Here is a 24428-nt window from a genome sequence, read left to right on the forward strand (position 1 = left end):
GAGTATATCATTGAAGATGAAAATAGTAATACCTGATACTGTCTTAGAATTGAAATAATATATCTCAGTGATTTTCTCTTTAATAAAATTACTTTGTTTTGTTCAGAGGAGTATTATTATATCACTCAGTCTGCGCTCTTGGGATATTATTCCTATGCATCAGAACTCATAACAATGATTTTATTCAACAACATGTCAATGTTTGAATATATTCTTTCTTGAACAATCTGAATATGTATACTGTTTTATCAATTTTTGAAAGAAAAGTGACATGAAAATTACCCAATCAAACAGTATATAAAATTCTTTCAGTCATTTCAATGATGCCATTTTTTCCCTTCTAAAGTTAATTTCAGTGAAATTGAAACAGTAATTCAAGTTTGATTAATCTGCATTTTTTGTCTTGCTGAAGAAGGTCTTGATAAGACCGAAACCGGTCCTGAAATTAAAATAGTCTTAACCTATCCCGGTGTTGGTCGTTTAGTACCCTTTTCCCACCTTTGTATTCTGTTGCATTTTTTTGTGTTAACACTGAAAAATAAGGTCCTTGCAAAAATTCAGGTTTTGATTACTTTTACAGGAAATATTTAATTATGGCACTAATGTTTTAAATTTTGTGACATTTTGTTCTCTCCTAAATATCTGATACTATTGCTATTGTCTGTATGTAGTTATTATATATGACAGGAGGGTTTTGAGTACAGTCGTACCTGATCTGATGACATGGCAGTGTCAGCCCGTGCGTTATTTTCCTGATTTGCTGTACTCTTCTCATTTCTACATGCTGCATGGTAATCTTTCTTTGCTGTTAGCACTTTGTTCAACTTCTTCTCCCACGGTTTTTGTACCTGAAAGTCAGTTAAAAGTGTTCACTTTGTTCAACTTCCTGTCCTGTGCATGAAAATTTGGTTAAAAGTGTTAACTTTGTCCAATTTCTTTTTGTACCGCGTTCAACTTCTTCTCCAACAGTTTTTTGTACCAAATATTAGTAAAAAGTCTAAACCAATTTTGTTCAACTTATTCTCTCATAGAATTTTTTTGTACCTGAATGTCAGATCAAAATGTGAATTTAATTGCGTTCATTTACTTTTTTCAATAAAATTTTAATAAATAACCTCTAATGATTAGCTTCTGGCAAGAATTATTATGACCTATTATCAAAAGTGGCTAGTTGCTCTGCAAACATATATTGAAACTGGAGTCATTGATTACAGCATTATAAAACCACACTCTATTTAATCTCCTGACAATTGTTATTCTGACCAATTAAGCAATCGGTCTAAAATTAGAGCAAACTAAATAATATATGGACCAAATAGCTCTGAAAAAGGCATAAAGATTGATATTTGGTTCATAGGGACAACCTTATGTTTTCATTGTACCCTAAAATATGGTAGAGCCACCAACCCCTAACATCCTGCATGGCTTACACTATGAAATAGTTTGATTTCATGGGCACAAACTTTCATGGTTTTAGCCAAAACAACTGTTTTGTTGGGATATTTATCAGCTAATTAATTACAACTTTTTAACATAAAATGAGTCAGAATTTTACTAGTTGTTGGGATTAAATTTTGTGGATTGACCAAGCAATGAAATCCACAAAAATGGGTCCCCTAAGATTATTAATGACTTCACAGTTTATAAGAATTTGGCAATGCCGAAAAACAGTTGCTAGGGTTCAAATAATTTGAACTGTGTCATCAATATTATGTTTACCTTTTTGAACTGATCGTCAAGTTCTTTTGTTTCCTTGAAGTGCATCATGGACTTGTGATAGTTTTCCTTTTGCCATTGTTTGATTGATGTTGTAACGTTGTTGACCAGTTTGTCGCCAACCTCGGTGTGTAAATCAGCAAGTTTGTCTGATTCTTCCAGCACTCCCCGCCATGCGCCTTGTGTTGTACCATACTCTGGACCTGATATTTTACAGCAAAAGTTTAAATTTCATCAAAAAATTCTTATGAACTGTTGTTTTTTTCTCTAACCATCATCAAGAATAAAAAGTTAAACTTTAACTTTTAACTTTGAAATAACAACAGTTTAACAGCATCAGTTTGAGAGACCAAGTTTCGCAGTATCATTATAATTCTGTCCACTTGGTCCAAATTACAGTCTCACTTCTGTGTTGGCTGAAAAATTCTTCTTTTATACTCAAAAGTATCATCTTCGACCTAACCTTTACAACTAAAAACATGGCATTTGCATTTTCAACAAGAATTCAGTCAAAACTTTCGAATCCAACATTAATGTAATTCGAACAATATACATTTTTTTGTTGTTGTTTAAACCATCATAATTTTAAGCCATATGGAGACTTTAAAGCTTTTAAATGATGGAGGAAAGACCCTAAGTGCCCCTCTGACAATATTTCAAGCACAGAGCATGTTCCAGAGTAGAACCAATACCCTTCCATGAGCAAGAATGAGATGGATGACTTCCTTTCATAAATTAAACTCTTCATAAAAAGCAAGGGTTTCAAACTTACTCCAGTCCACAAACTAATGGAAATGCCTCCATAGCACAGAAACATTTGACATTAGCCGACTGTTATTCTTAAATTGTCAATAATGTAGAATGTAAACACTAAAAGAAGACACATAGTGGCCCTCAAGACAATTTCAGGCATGGATAAGCACCTCGGTAGAACCAGTGACATTCAAAAAGCCAGCTGAATGGCTTCCTCACAAGATGACTCAAGCAGGGCAAGCTATTCAAAACCGACCAACAACTCTTCTCAACCACAAATACCCTCTCTTCATTCTTTCAATGAATACAATTTACATGCAACCATAACCAAAACTTACCTTTATCCAAGAAATCATTCCATTTTTTTGACCACTGTGATAATTGTTTAGCATAAGCTTTTTCAATCTCAGCTCGTGAGGTAATTAACTGTTTTAAACTACTACAAAGTTTATATCCATTGTCAATTCTGGTCACAGTTCTAGCATATTTTCCCACTTCCCAGAAGCTGTCACTGGACGCCTGTACAGGCTCGTCCCCGTTGTTTATCGACATTTCGCTAATCACGCCAGTATCTGATGAAGGTTCCTGAGATACTCGAGCAACTTTACCTCTGAAACACAAACAAGGCATCAATGAACTTTCTAGTCTCCAACCAGAATAACATTTGTTATAAATGTAAATTATCACTATTCATGTATAACCAGGATAGTATTTTTCATAATTTCACAATTTTCACTATGGTATATGCTATGATATACATACAAGACAATGTCTGCAATTCAACATACTGGTAATACACTTTTGTATATGTTTTCATGATTAAGCAACTAAGTGAAAACAACTCTGATTAAGAAACACATTTCACAAGAACTAATTCAGTTGAAAACTCAATGAAGGCCAATTCTGATAGGCTGCCATGACACACAAAAGTATAGAAAACAGATGGAACATGTAGTGGAGTAGCTGGAACAGTTATTAACCCTTAGCCTGATGCAGGCGAATTTAACAGCCTTTGCAAACAGCTTGGAACCAGATCAGACGCCGATTAAATCGGCGTCTGATCTGGTTCCAAGCTGTTTGCTTCTCTGACAATATTTCTTCCAATTTTGGAGCAAATTGAATGAACTTTACAATTTTAGCAGACGACATTTCCAGCAGACGACAATTTATCTAGCATGCTAAAGGTTAAAGAAGAGGCTTAGATACATGGACAAATTTCGAGTGTGAAGAACTAAGTATGATTAGCACAGGTCCAAATAAAACTGATTAATAATGCCTCAAAATTATAAATGTGACTTGAACAATCCTCTCTGAAGTACCATACATTAAAATCAGCTGTCAAAATTTTTAATATTCACATATATCAAAACCAAGCCATGAATTCTGAAACTAGAGCAGATTTCTCACAAGGAAGTAAAATATACACTGACAAAGTACACAAGTCTAAATTCCTTTCAACAAATTATAACAATCCTAATAACATCCAACAAGTGCAAAGTCGAAATTCCTTGTTAAGATATTCATAACCTTCAAGAAATAAGGAAGATAAATGTAGAAAATGTCAAAAGTGCATAAATAATTCAAAATGCTGTGTGATTTTAATTGTTTTAGAATGAAGAAGCAAAAACAATAGCTTACTCTTGAGGCCATGAAATATTAAATTTTCTTGAAAGAAGTGAGCCATGAAGGCTCAAAGTTGCTAACATGATCTTGACCTTGATTCCTACAGAATAACCAGAGAACCATTGGACCGGACACGCCCATCAATGCACTATCCTTTAATGTCTAAGTGTGACCTTGACCTTTGAACTACGGACCTGGTTTCAACAAACAAGACTCCATACTGGACGTCTAATTAGTCCAAGTATTTATAAATCTCATGCTGCACAAATGATATGACCAATGGACCAAACTTGCCTATTTGACAGTGCTGACTTGTGGTCAAATAATTATGTACATTATATAATATTTTAAAAAGTTGCATGAAAATTGCTCAAGACAGGCCTTTAAAATGTGTTAAAACCGGGATATATGATAATTTTGACTAATTCAAGGGCTGTAACTGTTGTGTTACAGAAGCAATCTTGCCCATTTAATACAGAACTCAACAGAACCCTTGTAGCCAAATACATTCTCTGTAAGTTTCATGAAGATTCTGGTAGTAGTACAGATGGAAATACCCAGAATACTTAACTGTTTTGGCCATATCAATACAACAGTTACATGAGAGCCAGATATATCCATTTGCAAGTACAACCAGTCATTTGCTGGCATGGGTAAAATCACTGGAAACACCAGTCCAGTGTGCATGAATGTTTTACAATGGCTTTCTAGTGCATTGAACAACTAAACTGCTAAAAACAACAGAGAAATTGTTATCACAGTGGTCAGGTGAAAACACTTGTCTTTTTTTTATGAATATGTTCTCTTGATGGTTTGCTTTGGAAATTCATACAATTTTTCACAAAATTAGATTTGTTTGCTTTTCTGAACTTCTTTATATATTTCTCTACAAAATTAGATTTGTCTGCTTTAAACATCCCCCAAAACAAATCTAGCCATCATTCCCTTTTGTCATATTATAACTTATCTACTATTCATTGATATATGACCTTCTGCTACTATAACAAATACAACTCCCCGATGGTCAGACATTGTGAAACTCAAGTAGGTAAATCGATAAAATAATAGTTCCATGAAGAAAACACTGTAATTACTACATACATTAGTACTGTATCTCAAGGGGGGTATCAACCTAAAACCAAAGTCGAAAATGTCACCCTTAAGGTGATGAGGAAAATAATTTTGTCTCAAATGTAAATGAGCCGTGCCATGAGAAAACCAACATAGTGGCTTTGCGACCAGCATCCGCGCAGTCTGGTCAGGATCCATACTGTTCACTTTCAAAGCCTATTGGAATTACAGATACTGTTAGCGAACAGCATGGATCCTGACCAGAATGCGCGGATAATAGTGTTCACTCTAGAGATTTACATTACAATGTACCTGGATTACATAATTATGAATGTACCCGTGTAATGCCAAAGATGCCAGTTGCAATTTTTACACATATCAAAATACAGCATTTCTTCAATTTTTAATTCACCGAATAGGTCTTATATAGCTTCAAAGGCCATTGTTCTACATTTGTCTTATATTGCCTCATAGGCATTAAGTTCTGCCCTATTTTTTCTTATTATAGCTTTCTAGGCTAAAAAGAGATACTCCTAATTTTGTATTCCTCTTAGAAACCTCTCTGTCGTTCATAACTGATTTCTCAATTGACTTGCGGAAGAAATTCTCTGTCTTATGAATACAGATACTTTATTTGGTAATAATATTTCCATAAGACCGTCTCTATGCCAATCAAGCTTAGAATTTGGCATACTTCTAGTGATAAATCATGGCAAAGTTAGGGTTGTCGTAAGTCAGGAAAAATACATCGTTATTTTGCACCCTGTAATTTCGGTTAATTCCGTATTCTGACGCAAAACTGTAGAAAAAGACGCAAGTAACTGAAAACAATTTCGAAGCATGAAGCTATAGCCAAATATAGCATTCATAAACTACAAAAAAATTACATAGACTTTTTTATCCTTTGCAACTTAAAAAATACTGATGAAGAAATTTTGAAACTTTGTCAAGTTGAGACTAAAATGAATGTTGAGATTTTGTCACGCTGAGATCCATCTCTTCTCAAACTTTCATAATGATAGTTTGATAAGAAAGATACGCATGAAAGTTTAATCCTGCCCTGAACGTTTGCTACATACTAACAGTACTGAAAAGTAATAACACTGCAGTCAAACTTAATTATTATACTCAATTGGGGTGGGTGTGTGTGGATGGTATCCTCAGACTGTTGTGCATCCTCCAAATGAAATTTTTGACAGTTCTGATGTATTTTGACATATATTTGTATACATAATTTTACCGATTTTGAAATTACTCAAAATTAACCATGCTTGCAAAAATCAATTGCAGGCCCGAGTCTAGAAGGCAGCTATTTTCTTTAAGTGGAAGTCCTAGGCCTATGTTTCTCTCTTTCGATCAAAACGAAATATAACTATCAAAGAATTAAGCTTTGTATACCTCTAAAATCTCTACATCTTTTCCGACATTTAATCATTGCCCAGCAAGTCTCTGACATAAAGAAAACAGTACTGAAGCTAAGACAATAGAATCATTATTGGATAAATCAGATACAAAAAATGTTTCTTCCAATTTCTCTACAGTGATCAATACCCTAAGTGATGAAGATGGCCCACTTCAGAGGTCAAACAATGCATTATGGGAATTAAGAGAAAAAGTTTTATTACAATAACTACAAATTTGGATCAGTCAGGGCAAGATAACCACTTGGGAGATTTATGAAAATTATGATCTACAATGCTATTTTACATAAATTGTATGTTGCCATCCAAGTACAAAATCTTTATTCATGAGAGGCATTTCAGTGCAATATTTTCAGTTGAACAAGTGCTTTATTTAACAAACATTTATGACAGTATATGATATATACACAAGGGCATTAATAATGCAAAATTATTTCATTTTGTTGGCATTAAATATTATGGTTTCTATGAGAACATGAATTTGTGGATTTCAAATTTTAAAAGATTAATAGAAACAGTACATATTCATCAGGATTTGATTTCCTGAATTGAAACGACCCCAAGTCGAAAAAGAGGCATAATTTTGAAAAAAATGCAAAGTAGAGTTATGGGACCTATACAGTGCATGTCAGATCATGACAGTGAACAAGTGTGTGAAGTTTCAATCCATTCCCATTAGTGGGTACTGAGATACCAGCTTACATACCAAGAATTTCTAAGTCGAAAAAGGGGCATAATTTTGTAAAAAAGCAAAACAGAGTTATGAAACCTGTGCAATGTAGGTCAGTTTATCACAGTGAATAAGTGTGTGAAGTTTCAATCCATTCCCGCAAGTGGTTACTGAGATACCAGCTTACATACAAAACCTTAACCAACAATTTCTAAGTCGAAAAGGGGGCATAATTTTGTAAAAAAGCAAAATAGAGTTATGGAACCTGTGCAATGTAGGTCAGTTTATCTCAGTGAATAAGTGTGTGAAGTTTCAATCCATTCCCACACATGGTTACTGAGATACCAGCTTACATACAAAACCTTAACCAATTAAGAATTTCTAAGTCGAAAAAGGGGCATAATTTTGTAAAAAAGCAAAGTAGAGTTATGGAACCTGTGCAATGTAGGTCAGTTTATCACAGTGAATATGTGTGTGTAGTTTCAATCCATTCCCACAAGTGGTTACTGAGATACCAGCTTACATACAAAACCTTAACCAAATCGGGACGCGGACGCATGGGTGAGTCCAATAGTTCTACTATTCTTTGAATAGTCGAGCTAAAAAGTACAATCTTAATAAATAATGTTTCGTTTCTTATTAAACATGTATTTCAAGCTGATTTTCAACAGCATTCAAAATAATTACAACCTGCACACTAGCGCAATTGTGACCTTTTGATGATAGAGGTTGAGCTGACCTGGCAAGCTTTGGATTTTTTACTAAATCTTTATTTTTTTCAGGCTTGATCCACAAAAAAAAGGCAGTCTAAAAGACAGCTAAATCCCCCGCCACTGCTCTGGATAATGAAAGGATAAACCCTTGACCTTTAGCTGTGACCTTGACCTTGAACTGACATGGCTGACTCCTGAATTCTGCACAACATCTTGATAAGGTGATAATTTGACCCAAGTTTCATGAAAATCCTTCAAGAGGTTTAGGAGATACAGAGCTCTAACCTATGACCTTGACCTTGAATTGACATGGCTGACTCATGAGTTCTTGATGAGGTGATCATTTGACCCAAGTTTGACGAAAATCCTTCCAGGGGTTTAGGAGATACAGAGTGAACACAAAATGGAAGGCTCAAACCTTTGACCCTAAGATGTGACCTTGACCTTGAGCCAGCATGGCTGACTCATAAGTTTTGCAAATCGTTTTGATAAGGTGATCATTTGACCCAAGTTTTATAAAATTCCTTCTAGGAGTTTAGGAGATAGTGAGCGGACACGAAATGGAAGGCTAAAACCTTTGACCTTGAGTTGTGACCTTGACCTTGAGTTGGCATGGCTGACTCATAAGTTCTGCACATCGCCTTGATGAGGTGATCATTTGACCCAAGTTTTATAAAATTCCTTCAAGGGGATTAGGAGAAACAGAGCGGACACAAAATGGAAGACTCAAACCTTTGACCTTGAGTTGTGACCTTAACCTTGAGCCGACAAGGCTGACTCATGGGTTCTGCACATCGTCTTGATGAGGTGATCATTTGACCCAAGTTTCATGAAAATTCTTCAAGGGGTTTAGGGAATATGAAGCGGACATGAAAGTGTTACGGACAGACAGAAGGACAGAGACCATTTCTATAACCCCCCACCACTTGTGGCGGGGGATTAAAAATCTTATCTTTTTGCAATAACTCAATTACGTCAAACATCGAAAGTTATTTAAGCCATCAAAATAACTTCATATGATAATAAGTTATCTTTGAGGAGCAAATATTTACCTACACTATTGTTTTTGAGAATTTCATTCCAGAAGATAACCTATGATCCTCTTGTTATAAAGTTTATCATAATGTCAATATGATTGTGTCCCTACCCATTCATCAATATGATTTAGCAGACCATTACTATGTTTGTAACAGCTCAATTCTTTAAAAAGGGTTTTGCCGAGAATATCTAGTCATAGTAAAGCATTGTTGAGAATTTCCTACTCTGTTTACATATTGGTGGCGATCTAAAACCAAACTGACGTAAGTAAGTCAAATAACTTTGTGATAAACTTGTAAAATTGTGGGATGATATCTGATAGTAACTATCAAAATATTTGATAAAAACAAGGATGATCTGTAATGTATCATGCACACTTATAAATAAAATTTTGTGACAAAAATTTGTCATAAATTAGAGTTTACAAATTGTACCAATTGGCATTTTCCATTCAGTTACTTATTTCAGCCTTCTCCAGTATAAACTGCTGTAATGGAAAGCTGTATGTTCTTATGAGCTATGGGCATAAAATGCCACATACAAGAAGACACCAGTGTGTGCATATGTTTGGTGTTTTCTTCAACAATTTTCAGCCATATAAACAATGGTGTTTACTTCAAGCAGTGCGCACAATGCCCAACTGTATAGTATTGGCTAACTGGAATATCACGTTGTGGACAATCGACCGATACCCACCCAGTCACACCATACCGATGCCAGGTTGACAATTCCTAAAACTATCCTCTTAATGCCGAGTGCCAAGCAAATAAGCTACAAGTACCTTTTTTTATGTTATTGGTATGACGGGGCCAGGAAACAAACCTACTTCCTCCAGCACTATGAGTAGGTTTTTGAGGCGGTACACAAAACAGAATTGCAAGAAAACTGCTTAACACCTTATGGCCCAAACTCTCACAACTAACAACAAGACATTACAATACTTCCGTTCAACATCCTAAACCTAACTATCATGATTATAATAAAAGAAACAACCAATCTGTCGACAGAATACCAAGTTTCTCACAATCAGACAATGAACTGCATCGGAAGTGAGCAAAAACTTCGATTGTTTACGAAAAGTCACAATACCCCACATGACACTATTAATCTTTTGATGTTTACCGAGCTCCAATGAATTATAGTCATTACATTACACCATATTTATGGTATGTTTGACAGTTACATGAGACAAACAAGCAAAGAAAGTGTTCACCTGTCCACAGTAATGACAAACATAACTAACCATGTATACTTACTGTACAAGGAAGCAATTAAGACTTATTTAGTGCACAATGAGTGATATTTATGGCAATTAATTGCAAAGTGATTCACACAAGGACATCTCCAAGCCACATTTCAGTATCTGTTTCATTGGTATGAAATGATTTTGATTTTATGACACAGTTAAATCACCGAGGGTCACTGAAAACTGTAACACCTCATTATGCAGCATACTGCTGAGTAAGTACGCATCATACTCCTCAATAAAGATGCAGCTTACTACTGAATACGCATACTGCTGAAAAAGAAGATGTCTGGGTCAAAAGCTATAAAAATGAAATTGAAGACCATTCTTCGAATGAAAACGTAACACTGGCCAATTCTTAAACTGTGTTCATAAACAACAAAATTTTATAAGATTGCCAGTATATTACCATGAGAACTGTGACTGTGACAGACATGTGCCTACTGGGTCTAACAGGAAGGACACCAGTAAGCATGATCCCTTGATGGAGTGAATATTTTCCATGATGACTTGATTGTGAGCAGTAATACCTATCTGCATTAAGGTGTCCTTCATCTCTGATTCAAGCCAGAACTTGGAAAACAAGACTATTAGTCGGAGAATCCAGGAACACTACTGTAAAAGCACATATTTTCGCTGGGTCAAAATTTCACAAATTTGAAATACAAAATGTATCAAGTATGTTCGCAAGGTTTTATATTCGAGAAATTGTAAAAAAGTTAATCTGCTTCTTTCGGCTTTCCAGTATGTTGGGTGTACATAAAAGTTACACCCGTAATGGCAAAGGGTCATTCCTGTTCAACATGTGATTTTGGCAATGCATAGCTGTGTTGAAAGCCACATGTGCCAATATAAGTTATAGTTTGCTAAACAACACTTAAGTATGACAAGGAATGCATAATAGGATGGAAGTTGCCAGTTAAATAAACAAAAATACAGTTGAAAAGTAGCTTTAAGCTGGCATCTTAGGAAGTTCTTTACCCAAATTCAACCATAATAGAAAACTGCACTCCGTCTGTTTACATAACTACATACAACAGCTGCATCATTTTAAACACTTAATCTAAACACAGATCTTTAAATACATAGTAAATACAGAAGCTTTTTTGCACTCTTATATAAAAGAATGTGTTTTAAACTGACCTGTTACATAGCTACTCCATTCCTTTCAACAACAAATATTAATCCACTCTAACTTTAGTATGAATGAAAACACTTCAAAATTTTCTTTAAAACCACTTAAACACTGCATGAAGACAAGGTATGCCTGAAGGGTGGAGTTGTCAATATGTGATATAACACTGATATAACACTGATATAACCTCGATACCAAACCTGTCAGCCAGATACACTAACTCGTCTTGTACCTATCCCTGTTTTTAAACTGGACACCTTCAAATCAATTAAATTTACAAGATCTTTAATCTAAGATCTATCAAATTTCAGAAGTGTTTTTTCAATTTTTATTTAAAGATCTTTGAAAATAAGACTGATTTAGTGATATAAACACAAATTTCAGAGAGAAATTTCTATTGTGATTGTGCGGCCTTTGAGAAGGTATAATAACAGCTCTTCTTCCCTAGTTAAACACCCCAAACGGAAACGTAAGACACAAGAAAACTGTCTTTAGATATTATACCTTTAAACAAAATGGTCACTATGAACAATTTCTTAAATAGAGAACAATTTCTTAAACAGGAAATAAACATGTATTTCACTTCCCAGGACTGGTAGGAAGATAATTTTCTTAACAGCTGTAGGGCGTTGATGAAAGTAGCAATTAAATCAGAATTTGCTGGACATGATTCAATCTACCTTTGCGACCAGCGTAGATCATGATCAGCCTGCACATCCATGCAGTCTGATCATGATCTGCACTGTTTGTTATTCAGTCAGTATCCTTTTGGTAAGCACCCCTTTAAATAGTTAATGACTGAAAGATAGACTAGTTCATTATAGAAATTTAACAGTGTAGGGGTTAAATCATACTTTGCTGGGGCTATGTGCCGGAAACAAGAGGTACAAAACTGAGCCTGATGGATCCTTTAAGCTCTAAGCTTCTGACTGGCTGTTTCTATCAACCATCGTGAAATTGACCAAAGGCACACTGGTGTCCAGCAAAGTAAGTGCAACAGGATTAAATTAGTTCTGAATTTTTAACATTTCTAAATTATTTAAGGCTTATCTTAACATAACCTGAAATAAATTGATAATAAATCATACAGGACCATCAAAGACACTGTTTTACTGTTCCAAATGTCTGTTTAAACACATTTATCTGCAGTAAGTAAAACTTAATCTTATTTCTGTTATAGTGAAACAAGAATGTAAATACTGTAGGCTATTTTAACCTCATAAGTGTGATACAGAGTTCTATATCTCCACACAATATGAAATACATGCTACTGACAATGTTTCCATCAGAATCCACTTCACAATATGAAATACATGCTGACTGACAATGTTTTAATACAGAATCCACCTCACAATATGAAATATAAGCTCACTGACAATGTTCTAATACAGAATACAGGTGGACGGATAGCTCAGTGGTTTGCACACTGGCCTTCCAATCCTGAGGTCGGGGGTTCGATCCCCGGCAGCTACTCGGGAATTTTCAGAAACGCTTTTCAGTGTTTCCCACCTAACTAGAGGTGTACTGGTCAGGAACCCAGGCAATCCTTGCGTGTATCAGTGCTATACACTGGGCACGTTAAAGAACCAGGCTGTCTATTCGCAACGAGCTAGGCTAAGTTAGCCGGACAAGCCTGTATCTGATTTCTGATCTCTCTGTCGTGGGGGCTTTGTCTCACTCTGTCCCTCTGGTCAGATCGCTCTGTGTCTGTACTAGTAGAGGATGAATTATGCGCCCTGTGTGGCTGCATTTGAACTATGTAAAGCGCCTTTGAACGTGAAATTGATCATGAAAAGGGCGCTATATAAATCTGGTATAATAATAATAATAATAATAATCCACCTCACAATATGAAATACATGCTGACTGTCAATGTTCTAATACAGAATCCACCTCACTATGAAATATAAGGTGACTGACAATGTTCCAATACAGAATCCACCTCACAATATGAAATACATTCTGACTGACACAGTTTCGATACACCTCACAATATAAAATATAAGCTGACTGACAATGTTTTGATACAGAATCTGCCTCATGATATTTAATACAAACTGACTGAAAGTTTTAAGGGGAAAGACAGATTTTAAATAATACCAATTTGTTGTACCTTTGGGCAATGCTTATCAAGAAACACAAATTGAAACTTCCAGGAAATTGCACTAAAAGTACCTCCCTAAGATGTATAAAGTTGCCTCTAAGATAGTCTCTAAAAGATAGCATCAATTATCCAAATATAAACTAGAATCAATTACTTAGTAATTTACAAACTGAATTTAGTAGTACAGCGAACCAATCAGAGTGGAAGTCATCATATTCCTTCTTAATACATCGGAAAGGCTTTGCATGCCAATGGGACGAAAATCGGCATTCAATCGTTAATGGATTACAGAACAATGTGGTGGAATCCCTACATTAAGAAAGACATCTGAAAAGCTTTGAATTCACCAAGGAAAAGCATGAAACAGATCATCAACCACCAAGAGTGTCAAATCATCAACTTTTTTGCTTCCTAAATGCAAGAGAAACAAAACATCGCATTCAATCAATTAGGATAAGAGAACAATGTAGCGAAATCTCTGCACGAGTAGAAAGTCAGCAATACCTTTTTTTTTTAAAAAAATAGAGAGGGTTAAAATGATTCTATAAGCTATCAATTTAGCTAAATGTATTAAATTGCTGCAAACATTTCATCAAAATCACTGACCGTATCATTAAACTCATCATTTTCTAAATGACTTGCCATGTACAGAATCTGATGATGAAAAAACAAACTTAATTCTGTTTATAAGTGACTGAGCATTCCCATTCCATCTACAAATATTGATCCCTACTGGGTGGAGAGTATGAAGCTGGCGGATCTAATAATATCATATGCCCTGTTGCATCTTATACTTGTGCTTGTCCTTTTAAATCACAAAAATAACTATCATACTACTTATGCATGTTAGTACGCAGCATTAATTACAATTCTTTAAAGCTCTTTTTTTTTAAAGAATCCAATAAATTTACAGTGATCTTTTCCTAATGAAAGTTCCAAGACAGTTTAAGTGAATGATGCGGTGCCACTGTTACTCTCACTTAAGTTGTTAATATAGAACCTGAGGAATATAGTAGCCTGATTATTTTCTTTTCTGGTTAAAAAAGGTTGAACTTGGAAAGCACTCGCATAACAAGTATATGAAGATTAAACAGGGAAACCCTTTTTTTAGAAATGACAATAAGAAAACATTAATATCTTTTAAGCTTAGAAGCTTTCCTTTGAAAAATCTATAAATTAATTTTAAACTTACCTTTTCTTTAATTTCCAAATGGTAATTTGTCCAAGATAACTAATATATCCTGTTACAAATGAACAGATTTCAAACTGATTGTAAACATTCAGAAAAAAACTCTCTTCTAACAGGAGTTAAAGAATATATAGCAATGTAGCATAGATTTTCAATACTGTAGCTTACAGAAGCTTCCAATATTCATCTCACCAGCTTAAACTGTTCCCAGCCCAAAACCGTTTCACTTACAAAAAACAATGTTCATTAAAACTACCGAGAAACACTGGAATATCACAAGTTTAACCACAATTCAGGTACAAAAATCCTTACAGAAAGTCGCAGGGGTTGTAAACAGTCGTACATTCTTAATAATGTACAGCCTTTTGTTAAACATTGAATGACGAGCCGTGGTATTTAAGACGTACATGGTGTACATAGTAAAGAATCAGCGGACCTGACAAGGGTGGTATAATATCAGTTTATGTCACAAGCTTTATTGACTGTTTGCAATTTTATTGACTGACAATAAACCTATACTGGTCATAATCTCAATCAGTTGATACAAGACCATGGGTGTTAACAATCAGCTGCTAAATATACGAAAAGTTATAAGGGAAGGTTTGCAACCCTCTATGCTGCTAAATCAGGCTTCTTATGTACCAGAAGAAGCTATTATCAGCTCGTAACAGACAAAAACCCTCCTGCTTACATCTACATACTTAGAAAAAAAAAACGTGTTTTATAAAAAAAATCAACATTTGATTAAGGCCACACCAAACTGAATCTATGTTTACCATCCCAGTCATTTTTACAAAACCTACCTATCCTTGCCATTTTTTTCAGTAGCTCTTTTGTTATCAAACAAGCCAAGTACATAAATCCAAATCCGATTTGATTAAAGATAGCAAAATGTTAACAATCATCTGAATGAGATTGTCAACAAGTTAAAAAGTCAAGTAATATTCAGTATATCATAAAACTAATCTAAAAATTATCAGTATGTGCAAGATTGCAGGTGGTTTAAAACAGTGGCAAAAATATTACTTTACTAGCTCTCTATATAGATTTCAGGAAAAACAAACATAATGTTTAATCGGAAAACAAAGAAGAAATCGGACATAAAAAAATATTAGAAGATGTGTACCTAGCCCACCATCAATCACTCAACATAAAGTTTTTGTAAAATCTCCACTATATTTTAAATTCACCTCTACTTTAAAAGGAAATGCCCCAAGGGTTGTAATAATCATCAGCGAAGCATAAATAGAACGATGTAACAAGATCGTCAATGACAGTATAGTGTACCAAAACCAGCATTATACAGTCCTTCTTGTTATTGTTGAGAAATTTATACGTCCTTAAAATATAGGTTAGGTGCAAAATGTACAATTTTATCAGATCTATTATTTGTTTCCGACACTGATACGAATGACAGAAAATTGATTTGTGGCACTTTTTACCTTTAATTCAATACCGATTGTCAAAAATCAGTCTTTTAAAACCAATGGTCATCCCCATTCTTGCGGAAAAAAATCTTTTGACATGGTCAACCTTGTGCGGACCTATTTAAATGGGACATACCAATGTTATCTGATCTTGATTAAATACATCATCTAAATGTAAATCAAATTCAAAGCTGAATGAAAATTTTACAACTGAGTGGGATTGTTCAGAAACGTAGAAGTACATAAAAGATACAATCTTTTGAGGTAAATGTCAATACAAGTAGAAATAACAAAAATCTTTTATAAAGTTCTTAACTTTTATGTTTTTATAAACAGATTTTTAAAAATTTCATAAAAAATATTATAGAAAATCATTAATTACTGAATTATTATTTATGGCAAGGATTTTACCTGATTTGAAGAACGACTATAACTACATTGTAACTAGTATTAAAACTACACGGAAGGCAAATGATATTAATATTCTCAAAGTGTGGTGGAAGTATAATTACATATAATTAGAAGGAAATAAAACAGCTATAAACCTTAACTGAAATACAACACATTTTTATCCACGATGAATTATGATTTTTGATAATTTATACGCTATAGCACCTTTATTATGCATAGATCTCAGCTGTTTACTCCCCTATGTTTGCTAATGTTGGGATAAAAATACCCAATGGTCTGAAACATCCTATCCAGTTGCACTAATTCAACAAATATTTTACAAGATACAAATTCTTATTTATAGTCCGGTGTTAACAAGATTTCGATATTAGGTACGATTTAGCTACTGACCGACTCAAAAGTAACTAAATTAAAGAAGTTTATACTACCTCTTGCAACGTTTTGTAACTTTTAACTAAACATAAACGTGTCTTGAAGTAAGCGGATGCAAGACTACATTCAAACCAATCTAAAGCAAAAACATCTTGGCATTCGCCAAGAATCACTACAGTATAAAGCAGTATTAATTAATTCCTTTCAACAATCCGATTCCATAACCCACTCTACAACATGTATTTTCGGAATTATCCTACTTATAACAGATGGAAACATCACAGTACCTTCTCAGATTTATCAATGCATAAACTTCAGTACACAGTGTATGACATCAAATCAAAATTTCTTTTCTCAACAAAATCAAATCTGTTACAATTGTAGACTATCTGTCACTCTAAACTTTATACATCAATTAATGTTACATTTATATTGCTTTGTTTGACTGATCATGTAGGTAGATAAAACTATCAATTCATCCTATCTATCCAGGACAAAAATTTATTCATAGACCCATAGAATAATATACTTATGAAATCTGTTTCATATTAAAGTTTAGCAGTGTATCACAAAACAACAGATTTTTTTTTAGTAAATGAACAGCATCTTGACCACAAATTATCTGTCCAATACATGTTTTACTGTTTGTCCCACAGAGTTGGATACTTAAAATATTCTAAAGGAGTTGTCCCCCTTTAAATAAGAATGTTATTTATAAAGAAATAAATGTAAACAATTGTCAAAAACAATGTTTTTCCTATTTATGTCAAGTTTAAACACTTGAACGATGTTGCAAATGCGTCAAAACGAAGACATGTAACAGCTTTTTAAAAATGTTGTTTTTAAAGGCGCTGAACTGTTCAGAAGTGTGGCCCCTTCATGCAGTCCCTTTCCGGAATTCAATATATATATGAGTAAATTGACACTGGTTTTGTATAATAATATAAATGTTTTATATGCTGTTAAATTTTCATGTAAAACAACGCTTAATCTTTCTACAATTTGATGATGTTCGAATTTTTTTCTCCGAAACATGGACCTAATATATCTTCAAAAAACTTTGTTCTTACAGCTTTATTTATGGCAACTCTCCTGTAGACAGAATGACACACTAAGTATGTGATTCAACCATCTACTTGGTACTCATCTACTTGCTGGATGGCAACCTGGGTGGGCTGGAGGTCTAGTGGTAACACGCTTGACTTGTCAATCCAGAGGTCCGGGGTTCGAATCCCAGTCCAGGCACTGGGCATTTCTGAGATGCTCTTGAGTGTCTCCCACCTAACTTAGAGGCCTGTACTGGTTCTTCCTAGGAAAGACGGTTTCACGTGTATCGGTGCTAATTACACCGGACACGGTAAGAACCAGACTGTCTATTCGCAACGAGCTAAGCTAAGTTAGCCGGACAAGTCTGTATCTAAAAGAGGATTTTTCTCTATCTGGGGGCTTTATCTCACTCTGTCCCTCTGACCCTTTGGTCAGATCGTTCTGTAGGAGGATGAATTTTGACACATCCGTGCAGGCTGATCTTGGTCTGCACTGGTCGCAATGGCAGAATCACTTGCCATCAGCAGGCTAAAGTTAGCAATATTGACCAGCAACCACAAAAAGATCCAACAATTAAGAAATGGAAAGTTCTAAAATATCATTACTAACAGAAAATTTATATACCTGAATCCAGGTAGAAACTACCATTCTTTTACAAGACTGATTCCTATATGAGCCACACCATGAGAAAACCAACATAGTGGCTTTGCAACCAGCATGGATCCAGACCAGCCTGCGCATCCGCGCAGTCTGGTCAGGATCCATGCTGTTCGCTAACAGTTTCTCCAATTCCAATAGGCTTTAAAAGCGAACAGCATGGAGCCTGACCAGACTGCGCAGGCTGGTCTGGATCCATGCTGGTCGCATACCCGCTATGTTGGTTTTCTCATGGCACGGCTCATATAAAGTACATACTGAGAGCTGCAATACACAGTGGAAAAATTGCTACAAAGAACTGCTCTATTGCAGTTGTTTTTTCCCGACAAACATTACAACTCCATTCTATCGTCATACTTATTAACCCACAAACACCTTGATAGAGAATTGCCAGCAAAACTGAAACTGAGCTTCACCAAAGAGTTGAAAGAATCAGTACATGCATGTTACTGCCTGATGCTGTCATGATATAGATAAACGCATGATTAGGTAAATTTTAACATATTTTAAGCTTGAAGTAATCATCAAGAAACATTTTATCTTTACACTATCATGATAAAACTATAGGAGTACCAAAAATGGCCCATTATGACTTGACCTTAAATCAAACTGGTGCACACATCTGGAAATATTTTCGAAAAACAATTTAAAATTTACATATCTTATTTTTTTGTAAATGAGGCAAGTATTTAATTCTTTGAAATGATGATAACAATTGATAACACAGGCAAATCAACCCATTTTATAAGCAGCTGTTTGATAAATTGTTGTAAACAATGTACCTTGTACACATACATATGTTAAGAGTAACTATGTGCAGAAAGTAGTGCATAATTATATTTTACATAGTACTGCACTGCATAAACAAAATGTTGTTTCTGTTAATACAACAGTAGTTTATATTTTACTCACCCTTCTAAAACCATTACTCCAAAATTTACTTCACTACAATCACTTATACGCTGAAAAATTAGGTGCGTTATACCGTATCCCAACCTAAATAACTGTAATATACTATTTCACCTGTTGTATTCGGTGACTACATGAATAAAATTCTTGATCAAACCGTGACATTTTATACACAGCTATTGTCAAAAGAACGTAAAATACCAAAATGACACTTTACCTGCGAATTACTTTAGTCCAGTATTACACACTGAAAATATTTGGGAAGGCCTTTATACTGCAATGAAACTGAAATTAAACACCTTTTTCTCATTCTTAACTCATATTTTAACCCACAAAATTCCTGTTTTAGCACAGAAGAATATAAGTTATAGTGTTATAACAACAATAATTACGATTCTTATAACATTTTTTTATTTTGAACCAATAATGTGACCCATACAAAGCCTTTGTGTTAAAACAAATGTTCAAATGAAAGCACTGCACTAAAGAGGACCGAACCAACCACAGGTAATAGGAACTTCACTTGCCACTTGTAGAAGGGATACGATTTATTTGGACATCATTATATATGAACTCATAAACAGTAGCCTGAAAATGCAATCCTTAGTTATCAAGATTCTGCAGACAAACCACAACAAGACCATTGTGTCTGTTTCATCATCCCTAAGCAATATGACAACTTTCTCACAGATAGAAATGCTACAATTTCACTTTTACTTTAGAATCTTGCCACTACCACTTCAAACAAAAACTTCTTTTCTACAGCCAAAAAAAAAGAAAGCAGCCATTACTTCCATTACTTTGTGTTACCATCACAATTTCAACTGATACCCCAAACCTATATACATGTATCCTGGTAAAAATAATTACAAATATAAACCTGTCATCACCGACAGAAAACCAGCAACTGCCGACACAAGAGTCTACCATCACCGAAACAAAACTTGCAACAACAGACACTGAACCTGCCACCACCAACACAGAATTTGTGATCACCGACAACCGACATAGAACCTGCCACCACCGACACAGAGCCTGCCACCACCAACACAGCATCTGCAACCACCAGCAGAGAGCCTGTCATCACCAGCACAGAGACTGCCACCACCTACACTGAACCTATTACTGTAGACATAGAATCTGCAATCAACAACACAGAACCTGCCACCACTGAGTGACTGACACAGAATCTGTCACCTAAGATATAGAACATGCGATCACCAACATATAACCTGCTCCCAAGAATGTTTACAAGTTTGTTTTGGGTTTAACGCTGTTTTTTAACAGTATTTTGGTTATGTAACAGCGGGCAGTTTACCAAACCAGTGTTCCTGGATTCTGTACCAGTACAAACCTGTTCTCCGCAAGTAACTGCCAACTTCCCTGCATGAAACGGAGGCGGAGGATGAATGATTTCAGACACAATGTCTTCTATCAAATCAACAACAGAAATTATGCCCCACCCGGAGATCAAACTCGCGACCCCAGGATCTGCGCTGTCCCAACTGAGCTAACTGGGCATTAAGAACACAAGAAAGAATCTTTTATTAAGAACCTGTCATTACATGACTTAAGAGTCTGCACTCCTGAACAAACCTACAATTGGTAATACACATACCTGATTTCCCCCTTTAAAAAAAAATCCTCCAGTTAAACAACCAACATAAGACCTTCCATCCTTCAAAGTGAAACCTTAAAGTTGATAGCCAGCAACTTAATATTCCAACCAACTCTCATATTCTTAACTAAACTCTTTCTGCAAATGCCAAACATTTTAGTACAAGAAAATCAGGCATGAGTCATTTAGGAGTAACCACAAGCATTAAATTCTATGCACAAGACTGTATAAAATAACATGACAGTTATGCAAATTAATTGCTTGTCTTTATTTGCAAACAAATGAGCAGTATTTAAAATGTCATATGAAAATAACTGGCAAACGCGGTCAACTAAAACGTAAGATATTTGTTTATCACGTTCCTAACATGTTTGCAAAAACTTTAGACATGAAAATAGAACTATACATGCATTCCTAGTTGTTGTTATAACAGCTAGAATGTAACTATCTTAAAAATGTCTGGTATACACAGAAGATACATGTTCTGTCTATGATACAAAGACGTCTGAGTTTCCAGGCTGTATTCTCAAAACAGAGGAGTATGCAGTCAAAGATTGAAAGACTTTTAAGGCTTTATACCCAAAGCAGAGAAGTATGCAGTCAAAGGTTGAATGAGAATTTCAAGGCCATATCCCCAGAGCAGAGAAGTATGTTCAAAGTCAAAGGTTGAGTGAGAATTTCAAGGCAATATCCCCAAAGGACAGAAGTATGAAGTAATAAATAATTGTTTCAAAATAAGAACAGATGCACTTAGTCCTTTAAGGCTTACAAATGCAAAGTATTCTATCAGTGTTGGACGAAAGCTTTTTGAAACATTCTGTTCCATTTCACAATAACGTTGTCAATCAAATGGTAGAGGGTGTAGCATTCAACAAGAAAGCATGAAAGTCTAGGAAAAACCCAGAAAAGTTACATCTCTGCCCAGAAAAAGACATACAATTATAATAGCATCAGGGAGCCCCATCTAAGTCTTTTCATCTTACAGTGATTTTCAAATTTCCTTTATTCCCAGCAGTCTTAACACTTCAAATCGGAATTAAAACATGACATGTACATGTACGTCAGCTGTATCAAGCGAAGGATTCAATTTCTAAATTTAATTCCTCGTTACCCGTAAGAAATCTGCCAGGAAATAAATAATTCATCAACAGTAAACACCAAAGCTAGATTTACAAGAGACATAAATAACGAACCGTTCAGCATTTGACAGTCTTCTGATAATAGATGCCATAATTATGTTATAATCCAGTCTTAAAAACGATACTAATCAATATTCAGTTAACATATATGAATAACTCTCCAAATAGATGAAAACTGTACTTACAAATCTACCGTATAAGACCAAAATAGCACACCACTTTTACATATTAGAATGACGACTGACCAAACAAACAGTTGGCATTTTCAAGATACAGAGAACTAAAATATAGTATCTAAAACTGATCTACCTCTAAGCTGCTCTCGTATTAAAAAGATGCACGCAATGTTTTCTTTACAAGTGCATTTTCTGGAACCAAATCCTGAACTTATCCGTGACAAAACTATGATTTCGAGCATGAAAAATCATCCCTTTACCCCATACAAGCACCTTTTGATATATCTCCCGAATCCTACAAGCAAGCACTGTTAGCTGCTTTATTTACCATTACTGGGACTCCCCTCACCACCTACCCTCCCCGTAACATAACAAAATTTCTTATGCTCTTATAAAAGGAGATAAAAGAATAATTTTAACAAGAAAGCTTTACATTTGATACAATATAACACACGCTTTCAAGATTTAAAATAATACTTGGGTCAAAGGTGACAAAACTGAGGTTAGAAACCAGTTTCAAAATTCAAGCAGCTGATTGGTTGATTCTGAGCTTAGGTTTTGAAATTGCGCAATGGCAAGATTGCATTATCCAGATTGGTCTCCAACCTCAGTTTTGTAACTTTTAAGTTCAGTTCTTATTAGGCACTTTACAGTAGTGTGTCTAAACAAGAGTGTGTACGTATGGAGGGAAAGTGATTGTGTTCAGCCACTGCAGTCTTCCTCAGGAAGTCAGTACTTTAACACAAACTATTTATCATCTTATAAGATGGCAACAACAAACTTTCCAGTAAAGATCTAATCTAACAATGGTCTTCATTCAGGATGACAAATCTACAGAGACAAATCAAATTCATTTTTTTCTCTCTAAAAACTGAAGCAAAAATTGCAATATATCCTCTAAATTTCAATCCTAAATGAAAGATTTCCGAAATTTAAATTTTTTGGCAGATTCATAATGTTTACATTTTTTTTCGCAGCTATGCTTTGACATTAAATCAAACAAACAAATAGGGCTTTTTATGATTGGATTTAAGATCCTAGTGGCCAATGTTACTGTTTCCGGATAGGGGCTTTTCTTTTCCGTATAGACAGTGTATCAAATCTTCATAATAAATTTCCAAACAAATCAACTATTTTGATCATACAGGAAGTTGAAATTTTACAAATTTATAAGTATCAAATTTGCTGGTACAGAACCTTGAGACTACTAGAGTATCATTAACAGGGTTAACATTAACAAAACAAGAAAAAATCTTGCAGTGTTCCAGATAATTTTTTGACCCCATGGGTAATTACCCCCACTTTTCAGAAGATGGGGGTAAATTCAAAATTCCAAACTCGGATAAAGAGTAATTTTAACAATACTTACCGTTACTATAGAGACAAAGACAGACATTATAACAACACCATAAACTGTCCTTTTCAGTAAGTTTTATCCAAGGATACGATTTTTTCCAACTTTCAATGGTAGATTCTGTGACAGCCACATGCGACTTTTTATTTTTTAAAACGGCAGAAATAATGTCTTCGATTATTGGTAGCACCAAGCTCTTAGTCGGTAGAGGTGTTTTAACCACAAAAAACTTATCAATTTTTCGCTGTTTTGCTTCGGAAGCCATGATAAAAAATAATGTGTCTACTTTCGTTTTAATACAACGATCAAACGCTTGATTTTGATAAGACATAAAATTTCTAGAGCGCCTAGACGACGCAGATGTTCAAGTAGACTAGTTTACGGTTTCTAAGACAGGTAGAACGTTTTAGCGAAGTTAATAGTGGTTACCCGTCGCATTGTTTATACGGAAGTAGTGATCAGCTGTTTTCAACATGTTTTCATTTAAATATAATTAAGGTACGCTTCAAGTTTTAATGTCGTGCGTAAGTTCAAAGTCATGTACGTATAATGTACGCATCAAAATGAAATCATGTGCGTTTTTAGTTGATTTTTATGCGTAAAATACGCCGATACGCAGCTTATCTGGAACACTGTCTT

General features: G+C 34.8%; 1 protein-coding gene across 14 annotated transcripts in view; it reads right to left on the reverse strand.

Moving 5' to 3' along the window:
- LOC123537616 (protein kinase C and casein kinase substrate in neurons protein 2-like) overlaps nt 1-24428 on the reverse strand; it is a 62892-nt gene that overhangs the window by 33680 nt on the left and 4784 nt on the right. For 3 of the 14 annotated variants that reach the window (XM_053529001.1, XM_053529003.1, XM_053529005.1), the window contains exons 1-4: nt 22314-22450; nt 2808-3079; nt 1720-1919; nt 711-848 (exon numbers count right to left, since the gene is read on the reverse strand). In XM_053529001.1, the coding sequence (XP_053384976.1) occupies nt 711-848; nt 1720-1919; nt 2808-3079; nt 22314-22351 (648 nt within the window). In that variant the 5' untranslated portion in view covers nt 22352-22450. Of the gene's footprint in view, nt 1-710; nt 849-1719; nt 1920-2807; nt 3080-11394; nt 11517-14682; nt 14832-17176; nt 17299-19505; nt 19660-21120; nt 21313-22313; nt 22453-24428 lie in introns of those variants that run through there. The other 11 variants (XM_053529002.1, XM_053529004.1, XM_045321441.2 and 8 more) reach the window with 9 other exon arrangements.

Source organism: Mercenaria mercenaria, chromosome 17 (assembly GCF_021730395.1).
Source record: "Mercenaria mercenaria strain notata chromosome 17, MADL_Memer_1, whole genome shotgun sequence".
Lineage (NCBI taxonomy): Eukaryota > Metazoa > Mollusca > Bivalvia > Venerida > Veneridae > Mercenaria > Mercenaria mercenaria.